The sequence below is a fragment of the Ciona intestinalis genome, chromosome 1, assembly GCF_000224145.3.
Source record: "Ciona intestinalis chromosome 1, KH, whole genome shotgun sequence".
NCBI lineage: Eukaryota > Metazoa > Chordata > Ascidiacea > Phlebobranchia > Cionidae > Ciona > Ciona intestinalis.
Window position 1 is genome coordinate 3,314,316 of NC_020166.2, and position 13,436 is coordinate 3,327,751.

Genomic DNA, 13,436 nt, shown 5'->3' on the forward strand with positions numbered 1-13,436 from the left:
CATTAGGGACCAATGGGTTGGGGCAATTGTCGTTGAGTGTCTTGCCCAAGGACACATACGCCCACAATGGTAGCAGCGACAGGCCTTGAACCCATTATGGTTACAGGCAGGCGCGCTAACCACTACGCCACGGCGCCGGACTAATGTTTTATGTGCAAATAAACACGACCAGGAAATATAAGATTTGTAGATGCCACAGTAGGCTAATATGTATAAACTCGCCCCAAATATAATACGTAATACGTATATTCCCTTTTACATTGCAACATCTGTTGGTAAAAAGGTATTTCATAAGTTTATTTTATCGTTCTACTTTTAGATTGTTTAAAAATATGTTACAGAACTATTTTCATATCGATGTTATAGCGATAAAACATATGACCTAAAAATGCGTCACATAACCACCACCGGAATGTTGCAAAACACAATGGTTTAAATTCCAAAAGCGTGTACATGTTTAGTCAATCTTGGCCATTCTTACGCATCGCTGAACAAGCGTTCGTTTTCTCGCATATCGTAATTGCATCAAACAAACAAGCGTTCGTTTTCTCGCATATCGTAATTGTATCAAACAAAATTCTATTTTAGTTAAAAAACAAACTTTATTGAAATGACCGAATTTTGAAACCTAAAATATTAATTACGCTTGCGTGTAAAATATTTGGTACCTTTTTCAATGTGTTGTCCATCGAGTATACTGTACTTTTCCAGTCAGTCTGCACCGCTTGCCAATCACTCCTGACTCGCACCTTTGCTGTTAGAAGTGCGCTTAAACGTTATACCAATCAATGTTTAGATATCCGGATTATGAGCTTAATCTCAACACAACAGTCTACAGGTGTCAAAACTTGTTTGCCTTCCTGAACAGTTGCGCGTTGCAAGTTCCACACCCGCCGTTGGCTGGAGCGCGCCTTTTACATTCCTTCATTGTTTCGTCGCAAGCGGGAATGATTATTACCTCACGTGGTGAAAATGCGACAAAAAAGTTTCCTGCTGTTTCGTGGCATTTAAACAAAGCTGTGGTTTAAAGAAGGTTGTTTAAACAGTTTTGCAAAAGATTTAAAGAAAGCTTGTGCAGTATTTAAAGTTCCATAAGCAGAGCGTTATCAAAAGTTATAAAGAAAGTGCATAAATATGAATGTAAACATGCACAGTATTTTCAATGAGATGACTTCTATTACCAGTATGAAGGTGGTGACGCCCATGACAGAATCACAAAACGTAAGTTGCTGTTTAAATTGATCTTAATTGGATAATTATTTTTATAGATACTGACTTTAATGTTTTGTAAAGTTTTACTTTTGTCTTTGTCAACGCGTCGCTTGAAAAAGGTAATTTGCAGCAGTTAAAATATTAATGTCATTAACTATTTCCAGGTTCCTCTTGTACGCGCGTCTCCTCATTTACCGGTAAAACGAATGGCTCCCTGTCCCTCAAGCCAGCACTTTGTTGCCGTTCCAAAGCGCACACGCCTCACTGCTTCTTCTGAAGCCCACCTTCGCCAGTCCTCGTACAGTTTAGCCATGTCGTCACCGAATATGGTAGTTGCCCACAATTATGTTGCGACACCAAGGTAAAATATAGATTTTGTTAATTATTTTTGTTTGCTTGTGCGTTTACACGCATAATTTCTTCCAGTTAAATGTAAATATCCTGTCATTTCGTTTAAAATATTTCTAAGTCTTCGCTACCGTAATCAAAGAGACAAATAAAGTTAAATATTATTATTATAAATATTATTTAATCATTTATAACTATTTGCAGCAACATTTCAACTCCCAACAGGGGTCTTTCTTTCGTTCCAACCAACACTATACGATCAGGTATTACTGTCTTTACCTGTAGATTCAAGTACAGCTATTTTTATCCTCTTACCCAATATTAAAATATTTTATCGCACAGTGAATTGTTGTGCAAAGGAAAATCTTTGTTTCGGGCAAACTTCGTCGGCTACAGGACTCTCAACGCCACCATACGGCAGCCAGACACAAAATACTCACTTCGTACATTCAGGTAAAGAAAGCTTCTATCGTCGTATAGGGTAAAATCACTCATTACGTTTAGGCTCTTAATGTTATTAATCTTAACGGGTATTCAGTGTTTTAAATTTTTTACAGCAAGTCGCCGGGGTTCTCTAAAACAACTTGTTCGAAAATCAAAAAAGAAATCTCCTTACAAAAACCGTGTCAGTCGCAAAGTCAAACGACAAACCAACATTGTCGAAGAACCAAGTCAAGGTAAAATTTAATTGTGTTCTCACTGATCTATAATTTAAACCTTATTTTTTTGATCCGTAATTTATATAGTAGAGTTGGAGAAGACGGGACGTCTTTTAGGACATAATATCCATATATTACAATCGTGTTTTAAAAAAAAAAATTAAAAAGCCGTTAATGGGAGTCGTGTGGATACGGTTTCATGTTTTTTGAATGCTTTTTTGTTTATTACCAAATGGAAAGAGAAAACAAAATGAAAATGTGTCCCATCTTCCCCTGCTCTACTATAACTTGTTTTTCCGATCTGTAATTTATAACTTTTTATTTTTCGATTGCTGCAGATTCGTTACGCGGACAACCTAAAGCACTTGTTGTTTACAATGAATTTCTCCGGCAACTGGAATCTGAAAACCAGGGAAAATGCACAACAAAAACTCTCAGTGAGTGCCTTATATAAGCCACTGCCATACCACAGTAATTAGAGCAATTGCTTCATAACAAGAGGACACTGAGTTCGTGGCCCAGTTTTCTTATCAATGTTGGCTTGTAGGCTCTTGGGTAAAACAGTTAACGTTATATCCCCCAACTAAATCGCCATAAATAGTTTGTCCAAATTGTAGACCATGTATATATATACTAGAGTGAAGGAAGATGCGACCCCTTTTCATTTTATTCTCTCTAGTAAACAAAAAGAGTTCAAAGAAATGTAGAACCTTATCCTTACGACTCCCATAGACCGTTGTTAATTGTTAAAACTCGATTAGGATATTATGTGCTAAAGGTCTTTCCCTTCCCTACTGAAACAGAATCGAAAAAGTGGAAAGCAACCCCAGTCGAAATTAATACGTAGTGAATGAAATAGTAAAAAAGCCATTCTAATATTCTAATACTATATCTCCTTATTCCTGACAGATACGACGAGAGCAAGTGCAAAGTACAGCCGAGGTTTTACACCAAGCGTTACCTCAACACCTCAACATAATGCTTCTCCACCATTGAGTAGAGAAAGCAGCCAAACTGAAGCTGCGACATCTGATTACTTCTCCGCTCCTAACAGTGGTTCGGCGAGCAGCAAAACCTCTAGCGCTGACGGTGATTTGATTTTTTTGTATTATGTAGTAGGGTGGGGGAAGATGGGACATCTTTTCATTGTATTTTATCGTCCCATTTGTCAGAAAACAATGAAAATTATTAAATCGTTACCTACTGTCAGAAACCGTTGTTAATTGTTTTACGACTGTCAGAAACCGTTGTTTATTGTTTAAAACACAATCAGAACATTTGGATATTATCTGTTTAAGGTGTCTCATCTTTCCCCGTCCTACTATGCTGCACTTCACACGATTTTAATTTTATAAATTTTCGAGCATCTTAACCCAGAGGTATAGGTTCAATGCTCTTCGCTGCCACCATTGTGGGCGTGTGTGTCTTTGGCGAGACACTTAACAGCAATTGTTCCAATTTAGTACTCACCAATGGGTTGTCCAAATTATCAAAAATGAAAAAAGATCGCGACAAAATAATTACCCATATTTATTCTTTCAGATTCCTTTGTGGACTTTCTGAGGTATATTGAAACTGGGGTTGCTCGTAACGATAAACTTCTTCTTTTGAATGAAACCCGCAACCAACGTCTTAATGAAGACAAATCAAAGGTAAATAACCAATATATTGCTTGCGGATTAGTCATTAGTTTAGCAGCGAGTATTCACAAGTAGGAATTGTAAAGCAGTAAAAGGGCAGTGTTGTTTTTTATGAAACGAAATGTTTTTATGACCTTTTTAAACCGCAACGCTCCAAACGTCACAGCGTCACAATTCCGTACGAACTTTAATTTTACAAGTTTTTGATGATGTGTTACCAATTCAAAACGTAGTATATGTAATCAAAGTTTGACCGAATTTAATTTCAAATATTGAAGGGTAGGGGAAGATAGGACACCCTTTCATTCCATTTTCACATCCCATTTGGTAGTAAACAAAGAACATTAAAAAAGTTACAAAATCGTATCTCTACGACTGCGATAGACCGTTGTTAGTTGTTTAAAGAGCGTTGTTTAAAAAGATCAGGATGTTTAGATGTTATGTGCTAAAGGTGTCCCGTCTTCCCCAGCACTCTACCATAAATCGACACTAATTTAGTAATTTGTCATTGTTTTTAGTTTTCCAGCGGTGTAAGTTTGTCGACCCAAAATTCATCGAAATCGGTGAGAAAACCATTGTTGACCTCGACCCCGCAGAGTGACCAGCAGTCTGACGTCACAAACAACAATAGAAAGGCGACGGCCCTTCCTGGTATGTACCCAATCGGAGCCCCGAGATATGCCTCGAGTCCGATCACATTCAAGCAACAACAAATGGTAGCTGCTGGAGGTCGAATTGAGTATAATTCTGCTGTCTGGAGGCCATGGTGTTAGTACTTTTTCACGATTTTTTTTCAAATATTTATAAACTAATAACTAATTTAATTATGTACACTTTGTATCACGTATTATGTTTATGAATGCAAGTTCAATGTTATCACACGTTTCACTCGTACCCAATATACACAGGGTTCACTCTGCATTTCCAGTTTTCGTCTCGAAAAAGCTCAATGCTTAATTTTTTGCATTGAAGCGCAAGCAATGCGCGTTTCATTATTGTTTACATTTGTTTGACAAAAAGGCAGTTTTATTGCCTTGTTCATCCATGAACAAGTCGCGCCATGTTATTGGCCGTGACGACAGTTTTTTTTGTGTTGCTTATTCCACTATTTACATTAGTGAGCGCCTTGCATAGGCTTAGCCAGTGCATTAGCCTGGAATTTCGTTTTCTTGTAATTTCGTGCTTTCAGCTGGCGAATGTTTGCTTCATTCCCGGCCACATGTTATGCCATTGTAGCATGTATATATGCTACTTTGTGTTGCTTCCATTTATGTTTATCACGCCGTGTGACCGCTATTCACTTTATATTCACGCTACTACACTGCTTTTTCACATTATTTCACGCTTTTTTCTTTATTGTTCTCACCTTTCCTTTGTTTCTGGCCTGAACAGGACCATTTGTTCTCACCTAGAAATGACTTTTCACGCGTCGTACTATTCAGTTGTCGTTTTTATCCTGTTACCAATACTATATAAGCCGAAATAAACTGATTTTAGAACCTACGAAATGTTTGTTGGAGAGTCAAAACGATAGAGTTTGATCATAGAATATTTATTGCATAGTTTTTGCAAGCGAATGAAAGTTCTGTTAACGCCCAATTTTTGCATCAAGAAATATGTTGAAATGTAGTCTAAAAGTTTGTATACATCAAGGCAGTTTCATCAGAAAGTAAGCTTGTTAAAGTACCCTTGAACAAACTAAACAGGCGGATTCAATGTTTATCCGCACCCGCAGCAGTATAGAATAGAGCAGAGGCATGAAAGGGTGTTATATACGACTCTAGAATAGAGCGTGTAAGATTTAAACTAGATCAGTATTTTTTATTTCTATAAATTTTAAATCCAAGTCGAATAAATTGGTTAAACTAATTTCAATAGTATTATTGTGCTCTGATATTATTTTAAAACCTATTCTTTCATGTTGTATTTTGATTAAGCAGACGAGCAGGGTACCATATTACTACGGTTCAGTAGAGACCAGTTGTCTGTGACGTCAGGACAAACGACAACCTCCAAACTTCATTCCATCAACAAGCGAGGGAGAACGAGACGAGCGTAAAAATCTATTAACATCCAAGATCTAACATCATGTCGGAGCAGGCCGGGCAGCTCGAACAGGTCACTGAAAATGCCCCTGTCGAGAGAAAAGTTCTCGGTAATTTAAAATCTTGTTTAGTTATGTTTTTATAGTACCAAAACGGCGGTACTTTTTAGTTAATTTGATTTCCGGTTAGAAGAATATTTTGACCAGTTTTTGTTATTGTTTGAATTTTAATTGATTTTTTCCAAAATTGAGTATAACTTAAAAAAGTATGGTTTTATAACCACCTTAGTTTTTTTAATTAATAAATTTTAAAACAGCATCCCATTGCTCTGGAGTTGTCAAGTGGTTTAATGTGAGAAACGGTTACGGTTTCGTTAACCGCGACGACAACAAGGAGGACGTGTTCATTCACCAGACCGCCATCATCAAAAACAACCCAAAGAAATATCTTCGAAGTGTTGGTGATGGAGAAAACGTAGAGTTCGATGTAGTGGAAGGTGAAAAGGTAAAAATCACACATTATTTATGTCAGGGTTGTGCAACCTTTATTACTGGAGGGCCTGGTATAAGTTAAGAGGTGAATCTGCAGGCCGTAATTTATTTAACATAGGCTTGCATGGACCAATAATATTTTTTTGGCTTTGGTCTTATGAAATTAAAAGGGGGTTATTTTCTTGGAGAAATATGAAGTTCGGATGCATTTATTTCTAAAGAAAACTGCTTTTTAAATAAATTGTCACATTAAATAAATTCAATGAAAAATATTTAGCTGGCTTGCCGGCCCACAGCATATCCCTGCTTTATGTGATGGGAGCAAAACCTAAGGTTTTTTATTAATAATAAATTGTTTCTGGTGGCCCAGCATACATGCTAATAATCTGTTCAATTCAATGTCCAAAAGCTTAGGATTATAGGAAAAAATCCTAATTGTTTGAAGATGAACACCTAATATGCTAAGTTTTAATGTTACTGAAGTACGTACGGAAGTTAATTTCGCTATGACCGACCTTAACTATATCTCTTTTTTCTATTGAATATCCTACTTAGTAATTGGGCATTACCTTATGCAAAAACATTTAGCAGTAAGAAATTTAATTGTTTTGTTAACAAATTAGGAATGAAGAGATTGGAATTCAAAATCCTACGAAAATATTGCTGAATTACCCCAAAAAACTAAAATAGGCCATCCTGATAAAATAGCTTTGTACACCCTATGGTTACAGGACCTGCATAATATTAACACATTTTACAACAGGGTTTGCCTGAAGCTGCAAATGTAACCGGACCGAATGGTGAGCCTGTAAAAGGCAGCAAGTATGCTGCTGATAGACGCAGATACAAACCACGCTACAAACCAAGACCCAAGGAGGTATTTGATTATGCGACCTAAATATTCTATTCTGAGCTTCTACATGTAATGGTATTAAATTAACTCAATCGAATATATTCTCAATATATTCAGTGCTAGCAATACTATTTCTATAGGGCTCTATGGCTTAGCTTACATAGCAGCCTATTTAGTTTACCATTTTAACAATATCACTTATCATTTGCATGTAGTATGATAAGTTATCAGGTTTTATTGCAAAAACTCACGCGTGCAACCATTTAATTTTTTCTGTCAACTGAAAAAAAGGATAAGTTATCACTGTTGCATGTTTTTGGTGGAATGGCATTAAAGACTTGAATATTCGGCAGATTTGTGGTTGCATCTACTGTTCTAATATACAGTTATTGGTTACTAAATTTGTATCTGTCAAATGCACACAAACAGTGAACCCCAGCTGTTGATTAATGGTGGTAGTGGTGTTGATTTATTTTTAAACCCAACATCAGCATACTCCGGAGGGAAATGAGAACCAAGAGGGTGAGACTGAAAATGTTAGCCCTGAGGGAATGGCCCGTAATCAGCAGCGTCCACGCCGCTATTACAGAAGACCTTTTTGGATCCGAAGGGGGCCTAGAAAACCACAGCAGGTCTGTGACCAAAAAACCAATCAAGTTTAATTGAATTTAAAAACTCAGTGATACATTTTTAATCAATTTTTCTAAAAGTTCCTATATTTTAGTTGGTAAACGATGGTAGTTAGTGTAACTGTAAGCAGCGGCGGACACTGGGGGGTGCGGGCGGGTGCGCAAGCACCCCCAATAAAATAAACAATAGAAGTGCTAACTCGCGCGCTTAAAATCTCTCCCACGCGGGTATGTCTAGAGGACGTGCGCACTTAAAATATTGTAGTTACGATCCGTAATTCAAATGGAAAAGCTGATGTTAATTAAAAATAATCCGTCATTCGCAGCAGGGCTTCATGGTCGTGTTTACCTAGGATAACCAATTTCCACTAAAAAAAGGGAAATTCCCGTATGCGATTGGTATAAAAATACACGCGTTGACGCGAGGGCGAAAAATATTAAAATTGAAGAAAGAGAAGCAACTAACATTATTCAAGCGAGCTTGACTTTATCTTTAATTAATTTTCGTTCGCTTTGCTCTGAAAAATAACGAATCGCAAGAGATGAGCGTAGCGGCAATCGTGCTTTGATCGGGGCAGAACGTTGGTGCGTTGCGGTCCACGATCAACACCGCATGAGAAATCGTTGGCTTAAAGCCAAAAACGCTGTTCTTTGGAACATAGGAGAAAAGATAGTAATACTAAGTGAGCGGTAATGTAGCTTGTTTATTAACCACCGTAAAAACTTATGTTATTAACAATATACTTTTTTTATATTATTTCTGCATCTTGCCACACTGGAATTCACGCGTCTTCTCTTTATCAAGCAGCGTTTGAACGTAAGCCACGTGTTCTGTATGATTTTGATTAGCGGTGCTTTTCGACTAAACAGGAGCGTATTCTCGTATGCCTTTCTCCTTGAAAACATCATTAGCACTCGGCTCGGCGCTCGTGCAAAAAATATCTTTTTCACACGCTTTGTCTGGATTTAGTAGAGACCGACCGATATCATTTTTTTTCCATTAAAACCGATAATTGTCACTATAACGAAACATATGAAATGATCAGTATTAAACAAAATTAATAACTGTATTCCCGATATTGCAAGTTATAATAAAGAAAAGAAATGGTTGTTATGAACGTTCTCAGTAGGTATTGTTATATGTGTTGCTTTTCTTAAATAACTTTGGAGTGACGACCAACGTGAATACGGAACGTAAACTACGAGAGTCGACATTCATAAATCTAAACTACGACGCACGTGGACGTTAAACTACGACGCACGTAAAGGCTAAACTACAGCCCACGTGAAGGCTAAACAAGACGCACGGGAAGGCTAAACTACGACAAACGTAAAGGTCAAGTAGGACGTACGTCGCTTCGCACGAACTATTTTATATATCAGTGTATTATCGGCGCATTTTTACCGATACCGATTATCGGTAAAACATAAATTTCGGCCGACCTCTAGTTGTTAGCACCCCCAAATATTGACCAAGTGTCCGCCATTGACTGTAAGTTAGTCTAAAGTTTAGAAACATTCAATTAATGCTTTATACTAATATTTGCTTGGGTGTACTTGTGTTAATGCATTATGTCGAAGTGTGATGGTTTGATTGAAGTCATTTCTAAAGTGTGTTGGAAATAAGAAGGGTTGAGATCAATCGCATGAATCTTGCATGAGTGTTTCCACTCTGGTTTTTAAATATTTATGACAAGTTTCAAAACGAACCGCTGCTGATCCCAATCCAGATAAAAGGGGAGGATGGAGAGAATGAAAGAGCGGAGGACGGTGATCCGGAGCAAAAACCAGAACAACGAAGAAGACCACGTAAGCCGAGACCTCGTCGTCCTCGTAGAGAACCGGTAAGCTTCGTATTTCTCGTTTCTTAGAACTCCATTTCCAATAATGACGTAAACTGCCTTTTTTAGTTATTTATATTGCTCAAAAAAAGATTAGGTCTAAATTATTAGGCCTAAAATTTTTGTTTTTGTGAAACAACTTCAGTTTAAACTCTATATTGATAAAATGATGGTTGACCTAATTTTTTTTTGCTTATATTAAAGTAAAGGTTATATTTTTAACAAATCTACCACATTGTGGATGCTATTGATTCATAAACATAATTTTTTTCTTTTTTATGTCATGAATACAATAATGACTGATAAAAATGGAAACAATTTAAAATTAAAAAAAGGAAAGAAATGTCCCTCTCTCAAAATGTCAGTTATGCAAAACATGAAATAAAACCTACAAAAACTAAAGCTATTAGTGTTAATAAGTAATAACATTGCTTATAGTTAACTGTTCCAGTATTTTTGATTTAAATTTCTTAGGCTACATTTTGTTTTACAATTCATATTAAAGCCAAAGAGTTTGAATTCTTACTCAGTTTGCTGCGTAGTGCATGCACAATACGTTCCAAGTCAAGTATCTTTGTCAGTTTGTCACATCATTTATAATTCAATATATGGCCCAGACCATGCTCAGTAGAGCGAATAGTTTTACATTTTAAACAATGCTGGACCTCCTTGCAGGAGGAAGGAGAAGCAAAGGAGAATGGAGTGGTTGCTGATCATGTTGAAGGGGAAGATGGCGAACAACCTCAACGACAACGTAGACCAAGAAAGCCACGTTACCGACCAAAACGGTAAGCTAACTCCTCCACAGAAAAATGATATAAGTCAAAATACACTGATTTTAGAATGTACTAAATGTTTGTCAAAGGTCAAAACGACAGTTAGATTATGGAATATTTATTGCATCGTTTTTGCAAGTGTATGAAAGTTCTCTTAACTCTGAATCTCTGCTTACCACCAAGGCAGTTAACAGATATCTTTCAAATAGGCTGTTAACTTGTTTTTGCTTGAGTGACACTGACATGCCCTAAACCTGGTGTTCCAGCAAATTTATATTTCTTACAAATGTTTGATGCCTTATAGTTTGCCCTGATAAATACGATCTGCATTACTATATGCGACATAGGAACTAGAAATGTTTGTTTTCAACACCATATTACATTTGTTTATACATATGTTTGTGTAAAGGTCCCCACAAGACGGGGAAGCTGAGGTAAATGGTGAGGTCCCACGTGAGAATGGAGAGGAGGGTGAACAACGGCCAGCTCGTCGCCGACGTCCCCGCAACCGCCCAAAGGGACCAAGACGCCCCAAACCCACGGAGAATGAGAACGGCAATGCTGTACCAAATGGACAAGAGGTATACTACGTTTTTGGATATTTTTTGTTATTATTTTACGCATAAATAGTGAGAAATACTACGTTTTTGCAATTGTTTACCATTTTTCATGCGTAAATACTAAAGCACTGTTAAAGCGATGTTTTAAACAATGCGAAGTACAATTTTTAAATTGATGTAGTGTTTTTCTACGTTTCTTAACAATGAAATATTTCTTTTGTTGCAGAATGCTGATGCACCTGTCGCGCAGAGCCAGGTTCCAGTACCAAAATCAGAGTAAAAAGCGCGATCAGCGCTCGGTGGAGGGGTGGTTGTTTCGTCATATTGTTGTAGCGTCAGGACAATAATGCTTTTTAAGTTTTCCTTGTGTGCATGGCCACCGTCGCCCTAGCTTGCACCGTAGATTTAGTTAACACCCCAACAGCAGCAAGAACCCCTGACCGATAAATACTGCTTCTCTAACACCTTCTCGAATTTCTGTAATTGGTCGACCCTGCGCATGCGGTCGCACGACACTGAATGTTTCCACCACGTAATTTTGAAAATTTAAGCTCAAAGCGCATTAACATCACAAGCATTTTAAAGCAGCACTTGTGCCTGTAATTCACAGTGCTGATAAAGGTTAACATCTAGTTTATGAAGTAAATTCTGTGTCTGAGACGTTTACCACCGGGCCTGTCTCTGCACACGGACTACAATAAAAGGCCCTTTAACCAGTTATACTTGAATAAGCGTCCACGGAACGCCCCTCGCCCGAAATTTTCATCGTTGGTTGTTGTTGTTGGGTTAATATTTAGTTTTCATCTGATACATTTAGTTGTTCACACCAAAACGATAACGTGGCGTTGATTCCGGCCGGGAACACCAAAACGTTACTCGTTATCAACTCCACTTGATTGTCGCTGTTGTAACGAGTGCGTTTGCAATCAATATTGCTGTTTTCCTTTGCTGCTTGTTCAGTTTAATTTAGTTCACTGTAAATTAAATTCGGTTGTTCCCAGCCAAAATAAACCATACCATTTCAGCACTGTGGTAACTAATTTTTGTGAATAACTATGTTTTGTGATTACATAAGCTGTAAATATGAGTTATTATGGAAGACTTGTTATTTGGCTGCCTGTGAAAGTCTAAAGAGAGAGAGAGAACTAATTGAAACTGATAATAATGTTACGCGATTATTTGTATCTCTTGCACTTAAAGCGCGTGCGTCCCGCGTGACCTTATTTCAACAGCTGCTTTATTAAAGCAAATTGTCGCACAATGCGAGCAGCTGCTATTGAACTGACATTTCTCTTCGTTTCATGTTCCTTGTGTTGTCAACGTATCCAGGGTTCTCCATTTTAATAACTTTGGAAACAAGCGGGTGGTAAGACTCGAAGTCCGACTCCTTGAACCGTTTTCCATCCCCGTAAATATGAACAGTTGTACTTTTCGTGAATCCGTTTTTCGGTTTTCCAAGATCGGTAGTGTGGGCCCAGCCTTTGTAGTTTCCTATAAGGTAACAACCGCGTTTAATTACAATTACGCATAAGAAATGGATGTGCACTTTCTCTAGTATTATTTGTAACGAACCAACAGGGTAAAAACATGTTATTAAACTTAATAGGTATAGTAGGGTGATAGAAGACGGGACATCTTTAGCACATAATATCCGAATATCCTGATCTTGTTTTTAACAACCAATAACGGTCTATGGGAGTCGTGAGGATACGGTTTAGAATTTCTAGCAAAATCATACCTTCACGACTCCCATAGACGGTTGATAATTGCTTAAAATACGAGAATATTAATATATTATGTGGTAAAAGGTGTTCCATCTTTCCCCATCCTACTATATTTCAATTTACTCTTAGTGTTCATTGTCACTTGTTCATTTATTTAACTTACTTTCATGAAGAGATTCTCCATACTTTACATTGTAATGTGTGGTAAATCTACTTCTGTCGTCATCTACGCCCACATATCGATCGTTATTCGCCGAGTAACCGGAGAATTCCTTTCTCCCCACCGGCCCAAGCTCTCGACCGCCACCGCGCGGTGGTTGTTCTCCTCGAAACCAGGTCTTAGCAAGGCTAAAAATATTTTTGCAAAAATTTTACTAAATGAAACGACGGATACTATATACTAGCACATAATATCCCATATTTCTATTAGTGATTTTAACAATTAACAACGCACTTTTAGAGCTGCTTAGATATGGTTTTATAATTATGTATATACTATAGTAGAGTGAGCGGAAAACTGGACACCTTTACCACATAATATCCAAATATCCTGATCGTGTTTTAAACCATAAACAACGGTCTATGGGAGTTGTAGGAATATGGTTTTATAATTCTTCAAATGTACTTTGTTTTCTACCAAATTGTAGGCGGGGGTCCT

General features: G+C 37.4%; 3 protein-coding genes across 4 annotated transcripts in view; 2 read left to right on the forward strand and 1 right to left on the reverse strand.

Moving 5' to 3' along the window:
- Window positions 1-938: 938 nt before the first annotated feature.
- Window positions 939-5,362, forward strand: LOC100187332. Its single transcript, XM_002128631.4, has 9 exons — window positions 939-1,221; window positions 1,377-1,573; window positions 1,765-1,823; window positions 1,903-2,013; window positions 2,118-2,237; window positions 2,558-2,656; window positions 3,129-3,308; window positions 3,762-3,871; window positions 4,378-5,362. Exons 1-9 carry the CDS (start codon window positions 1,135-1,137, stop codon window positions 4,630-4,632), a joined length of 1,218 nt encoding a protein of 405 aa, XP_002128667.2. The 5' UTR covers window positions 939-1,134; the 3' UTR covers window positions 4,633-5,362.
- Window positions 5,363-5,779: 417 nt separating this feature from the next.
- Window positions 5,780-12,094, forward strand: yb1/2/3 (Y-box protein 1/2/3). Of its 2 annotated transcripts, NM_001078542.1 has the most exon segments (8): window positions 5,888-6,014; window positions 6,221-6,408; window positions 7,159-7,272; window positions 7,740-7,880; window positions 9,608-9,721; window positions 10,394-10,506; window positions 10,904-11,075; window positions 11,281-12,078. In NM_001078542.1, coding segments are annotated over 8 exon segments (963 nt in total). In that variant the 5' UTR covers window positions 5,888-5,947; the 3' UTR covers window positions 11,335-12,078.
- LOC100177110 (protein phosphatase 1 regulatory subunit 32-like) overlaps window positions 11,841-13,436 on the reverse strand; it is a 4,958-nt gene continuing 3,362 nt past the window's right edge. The window contains exons 8-9 of the mRNA XM_002128183.4: window positions 12,942-13,126; window positions 11,841-12,545 (exon numbers count right to left, since the gene is read on the reverse strand). Coding sequence (XP_002128219.3) covers window positions 12,328-12,545; window positions 12,942-13,126 — 403 coding nt within the window. The 3' untranslated portion in view covers window positions 11,841-12,327. The remainder of the gene's footprint in view (window positions 12,546-12,941; window positions 13,127-13,436) is intronic.

Coding starts and splice junctions, on each gene's coding strand:
- LOC100187332 (XM_002128631.4), top strand. CDS start 1,135: ATGAATGTAAACATGCACAGTATTTTCAATGAGATGACTTCTATTACC. Junction 1,574..1,764: donor AATTATGTTGCGACACCAAG/GTAAAATATAGA, acceptor AACTATTTGCAG/CAACATTTCAACTCCCAACA. Junction 1,824..1,902: donor AACCAACACTATACGATCAG/GTATTACTGTCT, acceptor TTTATCGCACAG/TGAATTGTTGTGCAAAGGAA.
- yb1/2/3 (XM_009863810.3), top strand. CDS start 5,948: ATGTCGGAGCAGGCCGGGCAGCTCGAACAGGTCACTGAAAATGCCCCT. Junction 7,273..9,607: donor ACAAACCAAGACCCAAGGAG/GTATTTGATTAT, acceptor ATCCCAATCCAG/ATAAAAGGGGAGGATGGAGA. Junction 11,076..11,280: donor CTGTACCAAATGGACAAGAG/GTATACTACGTT, acceptor CTTTTGTTGCAG/AATGCTGATGCACCTGTCGC.